Raw genomic sequence first — 25,207 nt, forward strand, 5'->3', positions numbered from 1 at the left:
AGTCAAGTCCTCACAATGATCCTGTGCTGCTCAAAATGGGAGTTGGACACATGTGGCTATTAAAATTCAAATGAAGTAACAGGGAACATTTAGTTTCTCAGCCACGCTACTCACACTTCAAGGGCTCAAGAGCCACATGCGGCTCGTGGCTAACCCTATCAGAGAGCACAGATAGGGAGTATTTCCATTGAAGCAGGAATCTAGGCTGGACAGCCCTGGAAAATGTCCCACACCACGCCCTGCTCTGCAACCTCTTCACCCTCCTCTCCTTCATCCTGCCTCCTTACTCCAGCTACGTGGGTTCTGTGCTGAAACTCTGCATCCTATGGACAGCACACCTGGTCTCCCCTTTCCTGCTTCATTTTTCTCCATGCATCAGCACCACCTGACAGACTGTATATATTCTTGTTTAATCTGCACTGTCTTGAATTTGTCTAATCTGCTGTGTCCATTTGAGAATATAAAGTCCATGGGGATGGAGAAATAGCAATAGTTTGTACAGATTTGGTGAAATAAAATATATGTATTATTTTAAAAAAAAGTCCATAAAGAAAGAACTTATCTCTTTTATTTACTGCTGTATTCTCTTACCCCTAAAGTTATCAAATGAACAAATTTATACCTGTCACATATATGCCTAAGGAAGCAAAAGACAAAAAAGGGATTAAGAAAAAGTGAAAGAATGATAGGAGAGAGGAAAGAAAAGCCACACTGAAATGAAGTATCAGAATGTTACTCCATATTTAGCCTGTGAACTTCACAGGCTTTAGGATTATTTGGTAGCTCTAACTTTCAGCCCAGATGACAATATTTGAGTCCTAAATATCAACTCTATGACAAATGACAAATCTGTTCTTAAATTTTTATTGTCTGCTGCTTCCTTATTAACTTGTACATAAACCTAATCTGTTCTTAAAACATGAGCTTCAGAAGCACCCTTCCCGCCCAGCAGGTACCAGTCAAGAGCTGCAGCACATAATAGGAGAGGAGATGGGCACCTTGTAAATCCGAATGTACTCGTCTATGCTCAGGTCCCGAAACTTCCGCCACAGTGCAAGTGCTTGCGCGTCACCCAGTTCCAATCGCTGGAAGAACTCGTGTGCTGATTTTGCTACATTTTTATTGTCTGCTGCCTCCTTATTAACTTGTACATAAACCTAAAAGCACAAGAGTACATTAAATGAAGTACACTACTACTCAGCTGTCATCTCCAAAAAGGAAAAGACAGAAACAAAACAATCCTGAGGTTTAAAGGTTATACAACTGTCCTTGTCACAGAGTGTGAACTTTTTTTTCTTTCCCTTTTTTTTTGCCATGGGCCCTTAGCCTATTCAACCCCTTCTCAAAATGCATAAAGTATATACCATTGTAAGGAATAACTACACTGAAATACAGTTATTCAAATATTTTAAACATAACTGTGATACAGTATTAAAGCAAAATGCTGTATTTCTGATTGAGATTAGTGAAAACAATGTGTACTTCTTTTCTTCTCATTCAAGTTCAGACTTGGTTTAGACTAAGCTAGCATTTATTTATTTTTTTTAAAGTTAAATTATTATTGCTGCAACTTCTGAGGAAAGGCAGAAGAAAGTAAAATGTTAAATCTGGGAAAGAAAAGGCCAAAGAATGATTTAGCAGTTTTAATGAAAACATTTGGAACTGCTCTCTCACTCTGCAAAGACCAGGAAAAACAGGTGATCGAGGAAGACCTTTTGGACGGTCAGCTTAATTACACTCCAGCTTGGGCTTTGAGCACTGTGCAGAGCACTGCCTTCTGGAGTGTGTTTGCACCATCTGTCTCGGCTGCCTTAGTTCTGCCCCCAGTCCATGACAGCAGTGGAGCTGGATAACTTATCACGGGCTCTTCCAGTTCTAGGATTCTGTGTTCACAGAATCATTCTCCAGTCTCTAAAATTCAAGGTTAATAAATGACATCAAAATATCAACATTACAGCTCAAGTAGTATTAAAGTTATGCACTGTGGACTATAAAGATTTTACTTACAAGTTGTTACTTCACTTCCAGGGTGAAACATGAACAATGAATTTATGATCCTCATGTTTTTTTCAGAAAGCTATTTAAGTTGCATAAAGTAATAAAAATTGGCAAATAAACTACAAAAATATTAAGTCTCTAAACTCTTAAAGTAATATCATCAAAATACCACAGTCACAGGCAGCATCTGGGTAGAAAAGTGATTTTATTGCTAGAGAATATGTTGGGAAAACCATAATGCAGCTTACACTCACCAACAAAAGGGCCAGGGTGTTAAACACCCATCTCAAGCTAAAAATGTCTCACCTTTCATAGATGTCTTGTATTAACTACTGAAATGGCAGAAGTGAATAAATAAGTACTCCTAAATAAGGACTGAAACTACCTTATCTTTTTTCCTCTTTAAGGCATATTATACAGAAAAGACAATAGTAGGCCTGGAAACTATCCTTAAAATGTCGTGTTTGAAAGGTTAGCCCTAGGCGGGCATCTGGGATCTTGGATTCTGAAAATGTTCTCACCAAGCTCACTGCTAAGAGTGGCTCACAGTGGCTAAACTGTTTGTGCAAACAATATGGTTTACACCAAACACCTACTTTCCTTCTGCCAGTGTAGAATTTTAGTGCAGGCTAAGCAGAGGGAGGCTACATCATCAACCTCCGATAGAACCTACCAATGAGCTTCCCTAGTAGACAACATTTCACACATGTTGTCACAACCTGGTACAGAAGGAAGTAAATGCTTCCTGTGTGACTCTACTAGGGAAGGACTCTTAGAAGCTTGAGCCTGGTTTCCTCTGGACTTCTCCACATACGCCTTTTCCCTGCGATGGTTTTGCTTTGCATCCTTTTGCTGTACAACTGTATGTTAGACCCGTGAGTCCTCTTCAACTTGGGGGTTGTATCATAAAAAATTAATTTCTACACGCTCCTATGAATAAGTCATTTACAGAGAAAGAAGATTTATGGTGAGGAGGATGTTGGAAAACTGAGAAAGAGTCACTGTAAGACAGTAATCTGCAGACTTTCTGACCTTTGAATGATCTATCCATTGACAATTGCTTACCAGACCAGCCTAAAGGCATAAAGACATACATAGGTCTATAAATGTCTCGTGATTTGAAATTAATCTCCCCTCACCCAGCATCTCTCTCTTCCCCATTTCTCTCTCTCTCTCCTATGTGCGTGTGTGTGTGTGTGTGTTGTGTGCACACAATTTATAAGCAAACGTACATAAAATATCTTTATTTTCAGAGGGGGAAAAGTACTAGATGTTTTTTGTTTTTTGAAGCTAGGACTCCAACTCAGATAGCTAAACATTTAAAAATCTAAATGAATTCAAAATACTGATAAGAATACTTTTAGGAAAAATATCTCCCTTTCTTAAAACTTAACCCTTCCTAAGTCTTGAAGAATCTTGGCATTTCAGCAATTTGTAGTTATAAACCAAACATCACTGAAAATCAACTAACAAATAGAACAATAAAAGAGTCTCAATTAGCACTTAACGATATGCCTGTAAATGTATTATTATTTCTAATTTAAGATAATTAAAATCAACTCTTGGGATGACCTGCCCAAATGTAAAGAAATAAATGTGAAAAATTAAAGTAGTAGATAATGCTCGCTCACTCCCTCTCAGTCCTTACATTTGATTCTAGAATAGCATTAGCCACATAAGCACAGTGGAATTCCTTGGTACAGGGCTGTAACCCCACGCCTGATAATTTTTGTCTTTAAAACTGAGAGTAACTGCTAAGGATGGTTAGGATAATGTAGATGCTAAAGACCCTTTTATTTGAATATTCATTTGTCATTATCTTAGAATGCATTTAATTTTTACCTCATTTGTTTTAGAAAATAACATGGAACAAATTCATGATTATAATTCAAACAAACTCATTGTTAGTGTAATGTTTCATGTCTTGATCAGAAATTTCTCTGGTTGTGGCATATTCCTAATGTTAAATCAAATATAAAATAAATTCAAATTAATGTAATTATAACTTAATCAATATATCAGTTAATGATAAAGTCAAAAATTCCTAGATAGAAAAATAACTTGTTTGACATAATTAACTTATCAGTTACCAAATTTTTCCTCGCTAATACATCATTAACAGCATATAAAGAGCATTTTGCCATCCCTTCATCTTCTTTTAACATTTGGAATCTCCTTTTTTATCCTCTGTAAATATAAAATAACACCCATGATATCCAAGGGTGATAATTACAAATTTATTGTAGATCACTGTGGAGTCTAATAAATACTTTTCTCATGCTGAAAAGTGTTTTTTTCACATTTCAATGGGGTGGGGTAATGACTGAGCTCATAACGTGTACTCTGACCTTGCTCCGTATTTCCATCCTTGTTCTAAGAACACTCAGATGACAGTGGGACAATGCAGTGCTGTCCCAGGGAAGCAGGGTTTCGGGAGAAAGGCATGTGGCTTTGGGGAGGATGATCAAGAGCAATGCTGAGGTGGAGAAGCTGCCAGGAGAGAGGAAGAAACGTCTAGACTCAGGAGGGGATGAGGGCAACACCCCCAAGAACAGCAGAGGCTGGGCAGCCCCCGAGGTGGCAGCAGGTCTTCAAAAAAACAGTTCACAGTGTCCCCACACAGGGAAGCTGGTCTCTGGGACTATGGACTGGGCCATAGCAAGACCTCCCAGGTGAAGCTTGTCACACAAGCAGAACTCTGTGCCTCCAGGCATCATGTAGGCTTGGATAGTAGGCATGTCAGTCAAGACCAGTTGACTTAAGCCAAGATGCCTCTATGGCCATCCTGGGATGCACATAAGAATCTGTGTGATCTGGGAGTTAGGGAATCCTCAACACTGACTTAAGTTTACTCTTGCTACTCTCAAAAGTAATGGCTGGGTTCAGATTTAGGTTTATGACTTAAAAGCTACTTTTTGTGTGTTATAATAAGTAAAAATCTATACCAACCATAACAGTCACTTCTCCCCCCAAAGGTAATGGGACGTAACCAACGAATAATTTTTTTTTTTTTTGGTCTTTTTAGGGCCATACCTGCGGCATATGGAAGTTCCTAGGCTAGGGTTCTACACCACAGCCACAGCCACAGCCACAACACTGAATCCAAGCTGTGTCTGTGACCTACACCACAGCTCAGGGCAACACCAGATCCTTAACCCACTGAACAACGCCAGGGATCAAACCCGTGTCCTCATGGACACTTCAGGTTCGTTACTGCTGAGCCATGACAGGAACTCCCCAACAAAGAACTTGTGAATTCAATTATTTAAAAAATAAAAACTTTGAACTTCATAAACAATCCTATATATGTCTAGAATCAATTTAGTCTTGAATTACTTTCTTTACTTAAGTCTGAGAAATTGTTTTGAGGTTCTAAAGCCAGAAAAAACATGATCTCTTGAGAGGAATAGACACTTCCTCCACAATTTATATTTTTTGGCCAAAGCTGAGGCATGCAAAAATTCCTAGGCCAGGGATTGAAGTCATGCCACAGCAGTGACAGTGCTGAATTCTTAACTGAAAGGCCACCAAGGAACTCCTTCCTCCACATTAAAAAAAAATGAGATCAGCAGGGACCAAGATGGTGGAGTAGGATGTGGCATCCACCTTCTCCCACAAACACATTAAAAAAAAAATCTACATGTACAATAATTCGAACAGAGCATCTGCTAAAAGCTGGCAGAAGACCTCAGATTTCCAAAAAGAGCAAGAAACCTCCACATAACTGGATAGAACAAAAGAAAAAAGAGTGAGAGAGCAAGCGAGAAAAAGAAAAAAAGGAATATGGACAGGACCAACACTCTGGAGAGGCAGCTGTGAAAGAGGAAAAGGAATCCACTTCCTGGGAGGCCATGTAAATGAAGAGTACATCAGCCAGAAAGGGGGAGATTTAAAGACTTGAGCTGCACAGACAACCAGTACCAGTGTCCCCCTGCCCCCTCATCCTTAGACACTCAGGTGGGGGCTGGGCACTGAGACTCAAGCTTTAGAGGTCAGTTCCAGGGAGAGGACTACCACTGGCTGCATGCGAACAGCCTGAGGGGGTCAGGGAGTAGTGAGCCACAGCCAAGGAGTGCAGGAGGAACTCTGGGCCTGCCAGAGAGGAGTGGCGGGCCACACCCACCTCAGAAGTCCAAGATGGCTGCCTCAGTCTGCACCCTCTCCTGAAGCCCTCTCTGGGGAGTGAGAGGGGAGTTGGGGCCAGACCACAATAGGAACACCATTCTCTGAGCACCACATGGGCCCTTAGGTGGTGGGGCACCTCTTGTGTGGGGTACGGGGGAGGCTGCAAACCACTGCTGAGGTAAAGGCATTGAACAGCAGAATGAATAACGCAGATGAAGGAGTAAGTGACTTGGAAGAGAGAGTAATAGGAATCACCCAATCAGGACAGCAGACGGAAAGTCAAGTTAAAAAAATGAAAGCAATATAAGAGATCTGTGTATAAAATAAAGCACGCTAAACCACGTATAATTGGGATCTAGAAGAAGAAAAAGAAAAGGGGATTGAAAATATATTTGAAGAAATTATGCTGAAAACGTTCCAAATCTAAAGAAAACAGATACCCAGATATCTAGGAAGCACAGAGGGCCCTAAACAAGTTGAACCCAAACAGACCTATATCAAGAAATATTACAAGAGAAATGGCAAAAGTTAAAGATAAGGAGAGAATTCTAAAGTCAGCAAGAGACAAACAAAGCTTTAATTATAAGGGAACCCCCATAAGGCTATCAGCTGATTTCTCTACAGAAATATTATAAGCCAGAGGAGAGTGACAAGATATATTCAAAGGACTAAAAAGGAAAAATCTGCAACCTAGAATACTCTCTCCAGCAAGATTATCATTTAAAGTAGAAGGAGACATAAAGAATTTCTCAAACAGAAACTAAACGAATACAGCAATACTAAACCTGTCCTGAAAGAAATACTGAAAGGTCTCCCCTAAATAGGAAAGAAGTAAGAAGATACAGGATGGAGGAAATCACAATTGAAAAATAATCACTTAAATGAGACAGTATGCAGATCAAAAGGAAAAAACAAAACAAACAAACACACACACAAAAAAAACCCAAAACCTGACTGTGAAAGTGATAACACAAGGGAACAGCAAAAAAAAAATAAGTAAACATAAAGATGTTCCTGTTGCAGCACGGAGGAAACGCATCCGACTAGAAACCATGAGGTTGCAGGTTCCATCCCTGGCCTCACTCAGTGGGTTAAGGATCCGGTGTTGCTGTGAGCTGTGAAGGTCGCAGACGCAGCTTGGATCCCGAGTTGCTGCGGTTGTGGCATAGGCCAGCAGCTGTAGCTCCAATTCGACCCCTAGCCTGGGAACCTCCATATGCCTTGGGTGAGGCCTTAAAAAGACAAATAAATAAATAAAATGGTAATAAATACATATTAATAATTACCTTAAATGTTAATGGACTGAATGCTCTAATCAAAAGACAGAGAGTGGTAGACTGGATAAAAAACAAGAGTCTACAATATGCTGCCTACAAGAGACCCACTTTAGGGCAAAGGACACACAGAAATTGAAAGTGAGAGGATGGAAAAAGATGCTTCATGTCAATGTAAATGGCAGGGAAGCAGGAGTTGCAGTACTCATCACACAAAATAGGCTTTAAAACAAAGGCAGTAAAGAAAGGACACTATTTAATGATAAAAGAACTAATTCAAGAAGAGAATTATTACACTCGTCAATATATATGCCCGAATATAGACCCAAATATATACAACAAATACTAACAGACACAAAAGGAGAAACTGATGGGAATACAATGATAGCAGGAGACCTTAACATCCCAGTCACATCCATGGACAGATCTTATAAAAAGAAAATCAATGAGGCAACAAAGAATCTAAATGACGTGATAGAATAATTAGACTTAATTGATATTTTCAGAACATTACATCCAAAAAAAAAAAAAAAAAAAAACCACCCAAAAAACTGGAATATACATTCTTTTTAAGTGTACATGGAACATTCTCTATGACTGATCACATTCAGGGCACAAAAGTAACCTCAACAAATTTAAGAGTATAGAAATTACTTCAAGCATCTCTGATGACAATGGCATGAAACTAGAAATCAACCACAGGAAAAAAAAATGGGAAAAAACTGACTGAACAACATGCTATTAAAAAAAAAAAACAATGATTCAATGAGAAAATTAAAAAAGAAGTTAAAAAAAATATTTTTAGGGAGCTCCCCTTGTGGCTGAAAGGAAACAAGTCCAACTAGTGTCCATGGGGATGCAGGTTCAATCCCTGGTCTTGCTCAGTGGGTTAAGGATCTGGTGTTGCTGTGAGCTGTGGTGTAGGTCACAGACATGGCTTGGATCCTGAGCTGCTGTGGCGCAGGCCGGCAGCTACAGTTCCGATTCAACCCCTAGCCTAGGAACTTTCATATGCTGCAGGTGCATCCCTAAAAAAAAAAATTAAAAAAAGCCTTGACACAAACGACCATGAAAATACAACCACACAAAATCTATGGGATACCTCAAATGCACTTCTTAGAGAAAGTTCATAGACATACAGGCCTTCTTCAAAAAATAAGAAAAATCTCAAATCAATAAACTATCCTACCACCCAAAAGAATTAGAAAAAGAAGAAACAAAACCTAAAGTTAGCAGAAGGAAGAAATCATAAAGATCAGAGAGGAAATCAATGAAATAGACATTAAAAAAATAATAGAAAAAAATAAAAAAACCCAAGAGCTGGCTCTTTGAAAGGATAAACAAAGTTGCTAAACCTCTGGCCAGACTCACCAAGAAAAGAGAGAAAACCCAAAACAAAAGAAAAAATGAAAAAGAAGAAATCTCAATAGATACTGCAGAAATACAAAAAAAACCCCAAAAGACAGAGTACCCGTTGTGGCGCAGTGGTTAACAAATCTGACTAGGAACCATGGGGTTGCAGGTTCAATCCCTGGCCTTGCTCAGTGGGTTAAGGATCCAGTGTTGCTGTGAGCTGTGCTGTAGGTCGCAGATATGGCTCAGATCCCGCGTTGCTGTGGCTGTGGGGTAGGCTGGAGGCTACAGCTCAGATTAGACTCCTAGCCTGTGAACCTCCATATGCCATGGCAGTGGCCCAAGAAATGGCAAAAAAAAAACAAAAACAAAAAAACAAAAACAAAAACCAAAAGAATATTATTATATGGCATACTATATGCTAACAAATTTGACAACCTAGAAGAAATGGACAACTTCCTAGAAAAATACAGCCCACCAAAACTGGATCAAGAAGAAATAGGTAATTTGAACACACTGATCACTAGAAATAAAATTGAATATGTAGTAAAACAAACAAACATAAACCCCCCCAAAAACCCCTACAAACAAAAGTCCAGGACCATATGATTTCACAGGTGAATTCCACCAAACTTACAAAGAACTTATACTAATCTTTCTTTTTTCTTTTCTTTCTTTTCTTTTCTTGTTTGGTCTTTTTAGGGCTGAACCTGCAATATACGGAAGTTCCCAGGCTAGGAGTTGAACTGGAGCTGTAGCTGTTAGCCTAAACTACCGCCACAGCCAGGCAGGAAAGGAGCCAAGTATGCAACCTACACCTCAGCTTGCAGCAATGCTGGATCCCTTAACCCACTGAGCGAGGCCAGATATCGATCCCACATCTTTATGGATACTAGCTGGATTCTTAATCCACTGATCACAATGGGAACTCCTATACTTACCTTTCTTAAACTCTTCCAAAAAAATTGAAGGAACACTCCCAAAGACATTCTGTTAAGCTACCATCACCCTAATACCAAAGCCAGACAAAGATACTACTGAAAAAGAAAATTATAGGCCAATATCTTTGATGAATACAGATGCAAACATTTTCAATAAAATTGTAGCCAACTGAATCCAACAACACATAAAAAGGATCATACACCATGACCAAGTGGGATTCATCCTAAGTTCACAAGGATAGTTCAATGTACAAAAATCAATCCATGTAATACACCACATTAACGAAAGTCAAAAACCACATAACCATCTCAATAAATGCAGAAAAAGCAAAATTCAACATCCATTCATCATAAAAACTCTTACCAAAGTGGGTATAGAGGGAACATATCTCAACATAATAAAAGCCACTTATGACAAACCTAAATACTCAATGGAGAAAAACTGAAAGACTTCCTGCTAAAATCTGGAACAAGACAAGGATGCCCCTTGTACCATTTGTACTCAACACAGTATTGGAAGTCTTAGCAACAGCGATCAGACAAACAAAAAAAGAAATTGAAAGTATCCAAATCGAAAGAAAAGAGGTAAAATTGTCAATATGTGCAGACATGATACTATAAACAGAAAACCTGAAGGACTCCACACGAAAACCACCCCTACTGATTAACAAATTCAGCAAAGCAGCAGGATACAAGATTTAACATTCAGAAATCGGTTGCATTTCTGTATACTAACAATGAAATATTAGAAAAGGAACATAAAAATATCATACCTTTTAAAATTACACCAAAAAAATAAAATCTAGGAATAAACATGCAAGGAGGTGAAAGACTTCAATGCTGAGAACTATAAAGCATCAATAAAGGAAATTAAAAAGGATTCAAATAATCCAAAAAATTATATGAAACCATAAAAGACCCAGAATTGCCAAAACAGTCCTGAGGGGGGAAAAAAAAACAAAGCAGGAGGTATATATAACTCTCCCAGACTTTACTATAATGCTATAGTAATCAAGACTGTGTGGTACTGGTACGAAAGCAGACATATGGATAAATGGAACAGAATAGAGAGCCCAGAAATAAACCTAGACACCTATGGTCAATTAATCTTTGACAAAGGAGGCAAGAATATAAAATGAGAAAAATACAGTCTCTTTGGGAAGTGCTGCTGGAAAACTGGACAGCTGCATGTAAATCAATGAAACCAGAATACCCCACACCACACAGAAGAATAAAATGGCTTAAAGACTTAAACATATGACATGACACCATAAAACTCCTAGAAGAGACCACAGGCAAAACATTCTCTGATATAAACCATACAAATGTTTTCTCATGACAGTTTTTCAATGCAATAGAAATAAAAACAAAAATGAACAAATGGGACCTAATCAAACGTACAAGCTTTTGCATAGCAAAGGAAGCCATTAAAAAAGGGAAAAGACAATCCATGGAATGGCAGAAAATAGTTGCAAATGATGCAACTGACAAGGGCTTAATCTCCAAAACATACGAACAACTCATACAACTAAGCAATAACAAAAAACAAACAAAATAATAGAAAAATGTGCAGAAGACCTAAACAGACATTTTTCCAAGAAGACACATGGATGGAAGGTAAGCACATGAAAAAATTCTCAACATTACTAATTATTAGAGATAGGTAAATCAAAATTACAGTGAGATACCACCTTACACTGGTCAGAATGGCCATCATTAATAAGTCTACAAATAACAAATGCTGGAGAGGGTGTGGAGAAGAGAACCCTCCTACACCGTTGGTGGGAATGTAAACTGGTACATATGGAAAACGGTATGGAGGTTTCTTAGAAAACTAAATGTAGAACTACCATATGAATCAGCAATCATACTCCTGGGCATATATTCAGACAAAACTTTCATTCAAAAAGATACATGTGGAGTTTCCATCATGGCACAGTGTAAGCAAATCAGACTAGGAATCATGAGGTTGCGGTTTTGATCCCTGGCCTTGCTCAGTGGGTTAAGGATCTGGTGTTGCTGTGAGCTGTGGTGTGGATGGCAGACATGGCTCAGATCTTGCATTGCTGTGGCTGTGGTATAGGCTGGCAGCTAAAGCTCTGATTGGACCCCTAGCCTGGGAACCTCCATATACTGCAGGTATGGCCCTAAAAAGCAAAAATACATGCACGTCTATGTTGACTGCAGCACTATTCACAATAGGCAAGACATAGAAATAATCTAAATGTCCACTGACAGAAGTATAGATTAAGAAGATGAGGTACATTTACACAATGGAATACTACTCAGCCATAAAAAATAAAATAATGTCTTTTGCAGCAACATGGATGCAACTAGGGATGCTCATACTAAGTGAAGTAAGTCAGAAAGAGAAAGACAGATATCATGAGATCACTTACATGTGGAATCTAAAACATGACACAAATGAACTGATCTATAAAATAGAAACAGATTTACACTTATAGAGAACAGACTTGAGATTGCTAGAGGGAGTGGGATGGACTGGGAGTTTGAGGTTAGTAGATGCAAACTATTACATATAGAATGGGTAAGCAATGAGGTCCTACTGTATGACACAGGGACTTATATCCAATCTCTTGGGACAGACCATAATGGAAGATAATATAAGAAAAGGAATGTATGTGTGTATATATATAGATATGTATATGCTCCTGTATAGCAAAAACTAGCCTAACATTGTAAATCAACTGTATGCTAATAAAAAAAATGAGAACAAGTAAATATTATCACTCATCAAATTGGTACTTTGGTTCTGCTCTATTTTCTATATATATATATATATATTTTTTTTTTTTGCCACTGACAGAGAAACTCAGGGTAAAATCTCTTATCTACTAGTACTTAATAATATACCATCTCTGACTTTCTATGTCTTTTTTTTTTTCCTTTTTTTATTAAATACCCATCACTATAATTACCTCAAATCCTTTTAGAAAGGGGCAGGGTAAAAATGATGAGTCATTCTGAAGCTTTATAAATGGCCAGTGCTAGGGTACAGGGCTAATGCATATTTTATTGACATATTTACCTCTCATGAGAGGCTGCTTATATCCAGAGGAATTTCTATAGTCAATACATATTAATAAGCAACGTGCAATCAGTCAAGGTCTGAAACCTTCTGTAGCAGACAAGCCCCCCCCAAAACAAAACAAAAACAAACACCCTCAAAAAAAACCCCAAAACAAAACCCTAAAAACAGAAAAAGCAGCTTGATTATATTCTCTTATAGGCATGGTGTTAAATATTACCAAGGTCTATTCAAGTAGTTTAAATCCAGAAGGAACCCTGGGAAACTACTTTAAAAAATTATTCAAATATAAGTAAATGATGATACCCAATTTAAATGATGATACCAATGATTTAGATTTAACACTTAATAACTTTTATCAAAAGAGATTACTTTAAATATAAGTGGAAAGCTTTTTGATAAGTGTTCTAAAACATTAAATTTTCCTTGCGTCAACGGTAAATTTTTTTTTTTTTTTTTTTTTTTTTTGGTCTTTTGAGGGCCGCATTCGCGGCATATGGAGGTTCCCAGACTAGGGGTCTAATCAGAACTACATCTGCTGGCCTATACCACAGCCATAGCAACGCCAGATCTGAGCCACGTCTGTGACCTACACCACAGCTCTTGGCAACACCAGATCCTTGACCCACTGAACGAGGCCAGGGATCGAACCTGCAACCTCATGGTTACTAGTCGGGTTCATTAACTACTGAGCCACGATGGGAACTCCTCAACTATGAATTTTAAATAACAAACATATTAGTTATTTAACTTATCAGCCAACTTAGGGAGGAGGAACTATTAAAGACCACTTCCTTGTTTTGTGATAACAAATTAGAAAAACTAAGGAAAAGGTTTCGAATGTTGGCTAATATCATCCTAGGTCCATGCACAGCACAGCCAGACATCCTGGGAAAAGAATGACTATAGGCTTCTGGTAATGAAGTCGAAACAAAAATGGAAATGCAATAGAGAAATGACGGTAGGTATTAAATATTCTTATCACAGAGAAGTGCTAAAACTATCACATAATATCATTTCTAACCTGGCTGAGAAACTGATACTGGGGGATACTGATCATGGAACAACATGCGAGGAGCCGAGGAGATGCAGGGACTCGAGGAAGGGACCTTGCCCGACGGCAAAAAAACCTCCCAAAACCCAAAGGCAGGTTCCTAACCAAGGAAGGGAGCTCACCTGAATGGTGCAAGCCGAAGGTAGGCTTCTGGTCAGGATAAAAGCCTGCCTGTATGGTGAAAAACAGAGGGCAGGCTGAGGCCTGCCTGTGCGGTGCAATCCAAGGGCAGGCCTTAGATTACATGGCTCTCATGTTGACATTGATGGGGAAGAATTGGGGCTTTCCCGGGAAGACAATTTCCATGTTTACGCAGAACATGGATTGTTTCCTGGGTGACCTAGTCTTTCCTGTTGTTTTACTTGTTGTTCAGTTTTTCCTCAGTCTTTCCTGTTATTTACTTATTATTATTTTCCATTCTTATTTTCCTGTGGTGATTTGTGATTTAACAAAATTACAACAATATAAAAATTTCATCCTGATGGACTTTCCCCTATTCAAATCCAATTTAATTAAAAACATAGTGTTTATCTACTAACTGGTTATACTGTAAGCTTTAGAAGTTGGAATGTACTACAGACTTAGATAAAGTTAGGCATATATTATTCACGGTCAAAGAAACCTAGCTATGAGAGTTGTCCTTGATTTTAGAAACTTTTAAGTGATAGCTAACTGAAGTTGATTTTCTCATACTGCCATCATGCTTTGAAGATAAGCACTAATCTAAAAACAAGTCTTGTGAATGCCGAATCCTTATGTCTGTAGCCTTTTTATCTGTTAGCTAACCACGAGATGCTTTGTACTCTATCTTTTTTTTTTTTTTTTTTTTGTCTTTTTGCTATTTCTTGGGCCGCTCCTGCGGCATATGGAGGTTCCCAGGCTAGGGGCTGAATCAGAGCCGTAGCCACTGGCCTATGCCAGAGCCACAGCAACGCAGGATCCGAGCCGCGTCTGCGACCTACACCACAGCTCACGGCAACGCCGGATAGTTAACCCACTGAGCAAGGGCAGGGATCGAACCCGCAACCTCATGGTTCCTAGTCGGATTCGTTAACCATTGCGCCACGACAGGAACTCCTGTATCTCTTTATTTTCACATGATGTTTTGTACTCATGATGTTTTGTGCTTATTGATCTTAGTTTTAACGTGTGACTACTGTACCATGTGGTCAGAAAACATAATCTGGGAGTTAACCTTTAGAATTTGACCTTCGGTGTACTTTTAACATTGTGGTGTAACTGAAAACTGTCTATATAAACAATCATCTATGCCAATAAAATTTGAGCAGTCCAGTGCTCTGAAAAAGAGACAAAGAGGCTGTCTCCGTGTGCATTCGCCGACACCATCCATCCCCGACAGGGTGCGCATCCCTGGCTACTGGAGCTGGACTCCAGCAACAACAGAGGGAGGAGGACCACAAAATCTGCTCCTGGATAGCCTAAGCCAAAAATGCCAGAATATTGAGACTGCTGAAACTAAACTATTAATTATGCCCTTTTACAGAGATTCAAGGGTGAAAGAAGGAAAATGTTATTACAACCAATGGAAATGAATGGCTCAGAAAGGCAGTCTGTAGTGCCAGTGGGGGGCAGGGCAGAGAGACCACTCAGGAGCCAAATTCCCTGGCTTGGAATCTTGGGTATGCCCTTTGGGTTCTTCACCAGTACACTGCATAATAAAGCAAGTTAGATTTTGACACATGATAAATAGTGTATCCTATAATGGTTAGCCTTTCCTTAGAGTACATTAATAGGTTTTATATGTCACACTTAAACGGAAGAGGAAGGGACAAAGAGATGAAAGTCATTCAAGCATTTACTGCAAGGCATGGAGTGTGTATGAGGCTGCACATAAAAGATGAGGAAGAAGGTCCTTCCTCTCAAAGAGCTCCAACTATAACTTGAGAGGGACAAAAACAGGTTGGACCTAGATTCAGGTTTCCTTTTAAGAAACAAAAAAATTTGTTTGCTTAAAACTGAAAAAAAATAAAAACAAAAAATGGGGAAAAATTCCTCAATTATGCTAAAAGTTGTTGTTGAAGGTAATCTATAGTGACAACTGTAATGTTAAAGTGGAACTGGGTCTGCACAAATTAGCACAAAGATAAAATAACCTAAAGGCTGCTACCTTAGGCTCAGCATTTTCTTCATCTTGCAAAGGAAGGAGGAAGAGAGTAGACAAGTGCTCTAATGAAATTCTATCTTCAATTGACAAATAGCAAGGTGGGTGTATTTGAGTTGTCCTCTTTAGTCTATAAATACTGCTCCCCTATGAAGCTCTTACGCAAAAGAACACAATGCAAACATCACAATTGTTCCCTGAGTTTTCTGTTATTGATAAAAGTACTCCCTGCCCTTGTTTCTGCCTTATGTTTGTCCTCTAAGATAGATGTGTGATCTCCCAATTCTTATGAGTCTCAAAAGGCAGGAAATTGTATTAAACTGCTTAAAAAGAAACATATGCTTAGGTTTCTATGGAGTTTAAGAACAAATTTTACTAAAATATTTATGTATTTATCTATTTATTTTTCCCTCTTTAGGGCCACAGCCATGGCATATGGAAATTTCCAGGCTAGCAATCGAATTGGAGCTGCAGCTGCTGGCCTACACCACAGCCACGGTAATGTGGGATCTGAGCTGCATCTGTGACCTACACTGCAGCTTGTGGCAATGCTGGATCCTTAACTCACTGAGTTGAGCCAGGGATCGAACCTGCATCCTCATGGATACTAGTCAGTGTCGTTACTGCTGAGTCGCAACAGGAACTCCTATTTTTTCTTTTTTTTTTAAACTAAAATATTTAAAACATTATGGGCATTAAGATTTACTATTTTTAGGATTAAATTAAAACTTCTGAGGTTGGATGTGAGAACGATGAGAGCAGTAATCTCATCTATCAAACTGTACTCTAAATTCTTAAAAATGTTCTCTCAATGACACAGAGTCTCCAAGCAGGTATTTGCATTTTTGCATTGTGGGTTATTTCTGGGGTCTGGATCTGATGAAAGGTTCACTAAACTCATGGTAAAAAAATCCTTATGATTATTTAAAAATTAAAAAAAATACAGTAAAAATTTGAGGCACTACGGTGGCATGATTTATTTATAGACAACCATAGAATTATTAATTTTAATATTATTTAATATTTAATAGTAATTATAAACACTTGCCTACCAATAAAACTCAATGGGAAAGAGAGAAAAAAATCTTTTGGGTAATAGTATAAATTGAAATGTAGGCATTTACAGTGCAAGTGAGGGTATGGACTCAGGAAGAAACCACAAACCTTTAAAGGTCTTTAAGAATTAGAATGTGTTTTGCTAAAATTAACTACAAAGCCAGCTGCAGGAGAAAAGTGCTTTAGCAAAAAGGAACATGATGACATGCTCTCTGTGGCTAGAGAAGGAAAGCATTATTTGGTGATCTTCCTCAGACACACTCTTAGTCTGATCCCCAGGTAGGTCATCAACGTGGCTGATGCAGTAACTGTGTTCCTTCTTATCAGGCCCAGAAACAGCAGATGAAAGAACTGGGACAATGAAAAGGAAATACATTCCTGGAAATTAACTCAACGGAAAGGGCTTTATTAATGAACTCTAGGACAGAAATGTAGAGTATTCAAGGGACTAAAAGTAGAATAGTAAGACATTCACATTGGGCAAGAGCCAGGAAAAGGAGCTAAAAGATAAATTAATAGAGCACACACAAATTCACAGAGAAACATGTGTAGCTTCTCCCAAGCAGAACAAGAGCAAAAAAATATATACTCAGGTTTTTTTCAAGTCTAAATGAATTGAAGTTATTACCATGAAGAAAGCTGCAGTACATATCAACTAATAAAGAACTCAAAGAGTTCTATGCTGAACCTGTTATTCTATGTGTTTATGCTAAGATACTATACTTGGAGTAATACTGTCCCAAATCAACTAAAATAGTAATAAAAGAAACACTTGGATTTGAAAATGAAAAGAACTCCTTAGTAAGATATAAGCAACATTTTAACTCGTTTTGCTCACTTGTTTTAATGAATAGTTTTTTTTTTTTTTTTAAAACCTCTAGGATTAAAAATGTGTTATCAAGCTGTTTGAACTCTGAAAAAAGAAGTTGAAGCATTTTCTAATATTGCTTCTTGCCAACTTACTTCAAAGAGATGCTGCAAAGGATTGGACTGTAGTTTTTCTTCATAGCCAAACAGCTGGAAGCCAGTTCCCAGAAGACCTACCACAATAATTCATAAACGAAAAAATTGTAAAATGGAACAGTAGAGAAGAGTCATGGCAGGGAACAGGTAGAGTTCTATAAAAAAATCAACCTCTCATAGTTATGCATCCTGAGAATATAGCAAAACAAACATTATCACCTTTTACTACCCTGAAACTGACAAAGTAAAATTCAATATACCAAATCATAAATCCAATATATTGAAGAGATCACTGAAATTAATTTCACAGAAACCAACAGAGTATGAATTAATCAAAGGCAGAGTCTAGGGCTTATTTACCTTTGTACTAGCAGTGCTCAATGCCCCCCGCCCCCAAAGACATTAATAAAACAAGCATTTATTGAGCAGCTACTCTGTGGAAGAACACTGTGATGTCAGGCACTAGACACACAAAATCTGTGGAAAGAAACTGATGGGAAGTGATTTTAAACCCTTCTATTTACATCTGTAGATGTGAAAATAAAACAATGGTAGGAATTTGCTTAGTGTTATCATATCAGCTTTTAAACAAATAACTGAAGATAAACCTTGAAATATCTATTGCTGATTACTTCTCCTATTCAAGGTAACCAAGTGATAAAATGCTTTTGTCTGGCTATATATTGGTCTTTTACATGCCAATGGTTTGGGATTTTTTGGTATATTTTTGTTTTTTGTCTTTGATGATAAGTTCAGAGCTCGGGGATGGTATTAATTTGAACTTTTATTTAAAAAATTTTTTTTTGATACGCAAGAAATAGATTAAGATAAGACACTTGTGAGAGATGCAAGTGGAAAGGCAAAGTGGCTCTGCCTAATTTAAACCTTTAAGAAAAGTCCTGAGGTTTATCTTTCTATAAACTGTGACTATTTATACTCTTAAGACATTTTGCTAAAAGATGACCAGAATTTTGGTTTGAATGGATACATGCAGCCTGGGGCCAAGAGTAACTCTCTGTAAAGAGTGTAATTATTTTAAAAATGAATCTGTTTCTACAACTATATCAAATACGAAGCTTCAGACCTCAAGGAGCTGTTGCCACTGTACATTTTTCTATATATAGGCTCAAAATGTACGTTTTTCTATATAGGCTCAAAAGAAAGTGGGATGTTACCAAACAAAGGGTAGATAATCTTTGGAACTTAGACAGGAACTAAAAGGACGACTAAAAACGGAGTTCCCGTCGTGGCGCAGGGGTTAATGAATCCGACTAGGAACCATGAGGTTGCGGGTTCGGTCCCTGCCCTTGCTCAGTGGGTTGACGATCCGGCGTTGCCGTGAGCTGTGGTGTAGGTTGCAGACGCGGCTCGGATCCCGCGTTGCTGTGGCTCTGGCGTAACAGCTCCGATTCGACCCCTAGCCTGGGAACCTCCATATGCCGTGGGAACGGCCCAAGAATTAGCAAAAAGACAAAAGAAAAAATAAAATTAAATTAAAAAATAAAAGGACGACTAAAAGATATACCAGCACTACATTCTTTCAGGCAAAAGGAAATGTGATTATGATTCAAGGTCTTGGGAGTAAGGCGTGGAAAGATACCCAGAGTGCTAAAAAACAGAAATGGGAAAAGTAAAGGTTAATTCTATTTAACATTCAACCTAATAAATTTTCTTTCTTTTTTGTCTTTTGTCTTTTGAGGGCTGCACCACGGCATATGGAGGGGTCTAATCAGAGCTGTTGCTGCCGGCCTACCCCAGAGCCACAGCAATGCCAGATCCGAGCCGAATCTGCGACCTACACCACAGCTCACGGCAACGCCGGATCCTTAACCCACTGAATAAGGCCAGGGATGGAACCCACAACCTCATGGTTCCTAGTCAGATTCGTTTCTGCTGAGCCACAACGGGAACTCCTCAACCTAATACATTTTCAAAAACCAATTCTATACTTAAGAACTGTCTACCAAGTTTCAGTAGGGGTTAGCTGAAACAGCCAAAATTAAAACTCTTCAACAATGATAATTATAATGGAAATGTTGACAGATCATTAACCATAGCAGTCCTTTAGAGAAAAATCACCATAATAAAATCCTGCAGCTAAAATAATGAATATCATAAATACCTATTTGCTAATGACTGTGAAATGCCTATACAGTCCATCTCATATAAAGCGGATGTCATCTATTAAATCTGACTGTTGAACTAGAGCTCAAACCTCTGAGTACCCACTGTTGTGAACTGCAGGTGGGTTTTTAAAATGCAGGGCATGTTTCCTATTCCTTCACAGCGAATAGTAAGGGCACTGTTAGGTTCAAGTTCTATCCTTTTAAAGGTCTACAAAAGGTTTTTCTTAAACTGAAAGGATAATATCCATAAGAGGAAGGTCATGATAAATCTGTCTTTTGAAAACTTTGATGTCATTTCATTAGATATGAAACATAATATTATCAGTGAACTGGCAGGCACATTACCCTTTGCAGAAGCTTTAAAATATTACCTAGCCTTTCTTTTGGAGTAGTATTGTGAAATACTTCCCAAGACAGATTCATTTATCACTCCAAGTGCCTCTTAGGTGTCAAGCATTATAGATACAAAAACAATTATGACATAGTCCATGCTTTCATGGAACATTTCACATCACAGGGAAGAGCGTGCACAAATAAGAAAACAATTACAGAGTGGAGTTGCATACTAGGAACTTGGCAATGTGAGAAGGTGGGCAAGGGCTCTGTGGTCAGAAAAGGCTTTTCAGTGGTGATACTAGGGCTGGATCTTAAAATGCACCTGATAGCTGCCAGAGATTTTTAAAAGTCTGCATTTCACATGCCACCAGTCCTTCATTACCATAGCAACTTCATTTATCTTGTCCTTCCACACTTGGATGACTGGAGTATATGAGCTAATAATGGTTCCAAGCAAACTCACAGCTTTAGAGATAATCTGTGGCACTCAACTATTTGGGCTTCATTCTTCTCTTCCTCTCTTTTCTTTTTGATCCCACTCCCTCCCCTAGCCTCACCACTTGTATAGCTTAAGGGAAAGCCAAAATATACCAGTTTGTTTTTCCTCTAGGCCCCTGGCCCAAGGTATGACAGATCCCATTTCATGTAGGATGGCGGGAGGTGGGATTTCACTAGTTTAAAAATGGCAGGGCTGTGGTTGAGAAGAATGTATTCCTAGACTTAGTCTTTCCCCATACTTACTTCTACATGTATCTAACAAATGAAACCTATTTTTCTTTAATAAAACCACAAAAGTCTTTATTTATCAGATCTTATTTTGGATGTGCAAAGTTTCTTCCCTGAAAACTTGTATGTTGAGAAATACTCAAATAAATAAAATATGAGATTTAGGCAAAAGAACCATTAGAGAAAAAAACAGGAAGAACTACTTTATCTGATGGGATTCTGACCATATTTTGTCCAGATGATCAGGTAACATGATATTAAAAGAAATTAACCTTAACAATGATATGAAAAATAAAACCTCAAATTTACTTACCAAACTGCATGCCCCAATCTCCGAGATAATTTATTCTTGTTACTTGATGTCCTAACGCTTCTTTGAGATTTGCTATAAAATTTCCTAGTAATAAATAAAATATAGTTGCTCATTCTTGTTATCGCAAGAATACATAAGAACCATGTACTCCTCTAATATCAAAGCATAACACAAAATTCTTTAGACAAAATGTACTATCAATTTTTATTTTTACTAAAACACTAATTATTGTATTTTTATCTATGTTGTGGAAAGGGAATAAGGAATTATTTTGGAGGCAGTCATTCTAAAGAGTCTCAATTTTTTCATCAACAATAATGGGAGTTAAGAACACACAGTAGCGTAACTGTTATTCCAAATCAATTCCAAGGATAGACAGTAAGAGAATCTCAGAAATCAACAAGAGATACAAATTTCTCTTATATATCCCAACCATACTGATTTTTTTTTTTTTTAAGTAGCTACCTTCTTTCAATTACTGAAGTCTCTCCTTTCATGCTTTTCCCTAAATAATGGCACACAATAGTCCAAGGCCTTTACCTTCCTGTATTGCTGATACTGGTTTGACATTTGACATCTATTCCACTCTCTGTCTAGTGTGCCCTCACATACTATAGAGGCTGGATAGTTAAAAATAACACTCCTCTGAATTTCTTGCAATTAGGGTTTCAGAAGTCATTTAAGTTTGGGTAATCAGACACACTTTGTGTGTGATCTAAAAGGTTGGAAATGAGGTAGCCAAAGGGAGCTACCTCTATTTTTTCCAACAAGCACAGTAACAGAAGTTTGTTTTTAGTGGCATCACAGTAGTAGTAGTGCTAGTAGAGGTCCTAGTATCCTGTCAGGTGACCTCCAAGGGGAGTAAAGGATGGCATATTAGTGGCTTTTTTGCTAGTGTAACTTCTAGAAGGGATGGTGAGAGTAGTAGCAGTTTCCTGATTATAGCAGTGGCAGTGATTGCAGAAAAGAGCAGTTCCTTTGATCTATGATCAAGTTCCATGGTATAGCTTTGGGGGTCATCTATGTCAGCTTAATCCAAAGCTTCTTCAGCTTTTCCACCAACTTTGCAAACTATTCAACATCCCATTATAAATTCTTTCCTGCTTTGACTGAAGTAGATCTAGTTTTCTGCAAATAATTCCCTCACCAATATATATAGCTGACTTCAGTTACTACAGCTACTTCTCTTCTAGTTTTCCTATTTCTAGATTATATGGTCCCAATCTGTCTATATGGTCTCAGCAACCAAGTCAGCTTTTGTAGCTGGCATTCAGACTCTATTTTTTTCTTACCACTTTATCTTATCCAACTAAATGCCTGAATCAAGCCTTTTGGAATTAGACTGCCTAATTTAAAATCCTGGCTACAATACCATGTAGGTGATTTTGAAAAAGTTACCCTTTGTATCTGAGTTTCCTCATTCATAAACCAAGAGTACTTACCAAAAAGGGTTACTGTGAAAATAATTGAGATAATACATGAAAACACTTAATATGGTAAGTTTAAAAAATATATATTATCTCTTCCTGGTTCAAATATTTCCCTTAACAACTGTCACACAACTTTTATCATGCTCTACCCATCAATTACTCATATGCTTTTGACTTAACTCATGTACCTTTTCTTATACAGTATATTTCTTACATTTATTTTTTCATTAAGTCCTGTCATTTCCTCTTAAAATGCTGCTTGAGAGCTTTAGAACAGTGAGAGCTGACTGTAGTGCAATGATAATCTATGCCACAAGCACCAACTTCTCCAGGTCTTTAAAGTATTCCAGTACAGACTGAATGACTTTCTCTTATGCACACTAAAGACAGATTTCTATACTGGAAGACAGATGATATGAGATAAACTCCAAAGCCCCTTCCAATTCTAATATTATACAGCTCCAACTGCAGTTTTAAAATTAGGCTGCTACGTAATGCTATGTTTTAAATAAATGGAAATCATAAGCCTATCATACATTGAAGCATTGCAGCTATGAAGTTCTTTAGTAATCTCTCTTTATTAGGATAGTCCTGTTTCAATTTTCGGTCTCGAAAACTCCAGTTAGTACTCACATTACCGAGATTTTCTTTTTTAAAAGAAAACAGATGAACAAAAAAATTGAGAGGATGACTATCAACCCCATATAATTATTTTCATTTTTGCATCTTTTAGTTCTTTGTAAACATACATATTTTTAAAAAGTTAAAATCATAACACACATACCAGTTAAACCTGGTTCATGAGTTAAGCTTTTGGTTTTGAAAAAAATTTCTTTTTGCCATTTCTAAAGAAATTTCTCCCATTTCATGTCATATTTGTTAAGCTCATATAAATTTCTCCCATTTCATGACATATTTAATGTCAAGCTCATATAAATTTCTAATTTTTGTTTTTTTTTTGTCCTTTGGTTAGCGTTAAACCATTAGACTGTACTATCAAATACTGCCCCAAAGGCTGCTGAATATTTTCTGTGAAACGAATGACACTTACCTATGATGGTAGAACGCAAATGTCCAACATGAAATTTTTTGGCAACATTTGGCGAACTGCAAAATAACTGCAAGTTATTTTTCTATCCTAAGAATAAGAGTTCTAAAATGAACTAGGTCATAGCTCCAGTGTAATACAATTGTGAACTAAGGTTTTGGTAATTTAGGGCAAAAATAGTTAAAAATTATAAACTTAGAGCAAAGATAAATTAGATCTCAGAAAGAATCATCCTTAGTGAAACTGATCCTGAGACTTATGAGGAGGTCACCTAACATACACAGTAGTGGCACAATGAGGAAGCAGATTCATGTAAGGATAAAAAGGTGAAGAAATTCAGAGCTACTGCTTTGATACAAATAATGCAGATTACTAGAAATTAAGTTTAGTGTATTAGTTATCAACTTAAAAATTATTGAGGTCCCCAAAGAATTTTGTTTATATGAGTATTATCTATCAGTATTTATTGTATCAGAAATTAAAACTGAGAAATATAAAAATATTTATGTATAAAGCTTCCCAGAATAACCAGAAATCAGATTCACCACTCCAAATTCTTAAGCAACACACTTATCATGCTTGGTGATCAAAAAATTATAATCAACAATTTAACAACAGCAAATGCTTCTAGAGCAATCACTACCTGACAGGTGCAGTTTCACACACTTTACATCCATTAACTGACTTAATGTTCAGAAGAGCTCTGATGTTAGGTACTCTCATCTCTTATTTTTGATGAGGGAATTGAGACCAAAAGGAAAAAAGATAAATGAAACAAAGTGGCAATATCTTGAAGACTCTTGAATCTGGGTGATGAGCATATGGGACTTAATATACTTGTTCTTTCCTTTGTGCATGTTTAAAAATTTCCTAGTACTTCAATATTAAAAAAAAAAACATATATGGGGGAGGAATCACTGGGGGTTTGGGATTGGCACATGCACACTATTGTATATGGAATGATTTGCCAACAAGGACCTACTATATAGGCACAGGGAACTCTCTCTACTCAGTATTCTGTGACAACCTATATGGGAAAATAATCTGAAAAAGAATGGATAAGTGTATATATATATATAATTTTTTGGTCTTTTTGCCTTTTCTAGGGCTGCTCCTGTGGCATATGGAGGTTCCCAGGCTAGGGGGTCTAATCGGAGCTGTAGCAGCTGGCCTACACCAGAGCCACAGCAACGTGGAATCCGAGCCGCATCTGCAACCTACACCACAGATCATGGCAATGCCAGATCCTTAACCCACTGAGCAAGGCCAGGGACCAAACCCGCAACCTCGTTA

At 37.7% G+C, this 25,207-nt stretch overlaps 1 protein-coding gene across 10 annotated transcripts in view; it reads right to left on the reverse strand.

The window, feature by feature from the left end:
- The window catches only part of RARS2 (arginyl-tRNA synthetase 2, mitochondrial), an 88,181-nt gene that overhangs the window by 25,562 nt on the left and 37,412 nt on the right, over positions 1-25,207 (reverse strand). For 9 of the 10 annotated variants that reach the window (XR_014805581.1, XR_014805578.1, XR_014805579.1 and 6 more), the window contains 4 exons: positions 23,918-23,973; positions 21,437-21,520; positions 17,936-18,012; positions 999-1,157 (listed from right to left, as the gene is read on the reverse strand). Coding sequence is in view for 4 of the 10 variants with exons in the window: in XM_084959718.1 (XP_084815844.1) it covers positions 999-1,157; positions 17,936-18,012; positions 21,437-21,520; positions 23,918-23,973 (376 nt within the window). In the remaining 6 variants the exon portion in view is untranslated. Of the gene's footprint in view, positions 1-998; positions 1,158-17,935; positions 18,013-21,436; positions 22,189-23,917; positions 23,974-25,207 lie in introns of all 10 variants that reach the window. The other variant, XM_084959748.1, reaches the window with a different exon arrangement.

The sequence above is a fragment of the Sus scrofa genome, chromosome 1 (assembly GCF_054392235.1).
Source record: "Sus scrofa isolate SSC_HxYL_T2T_F1_AM1 chromosome 1, Sscrofa_HxYL_maternal_Yorkshire_Landrace_v2.0, whole genome shotgun sequence".
Lineage (NCBI taxonomy): Eukaryota > Metazoa > Chordata > Mammalia > Artiodactyla > Suidae > Sus > Sus scrofa.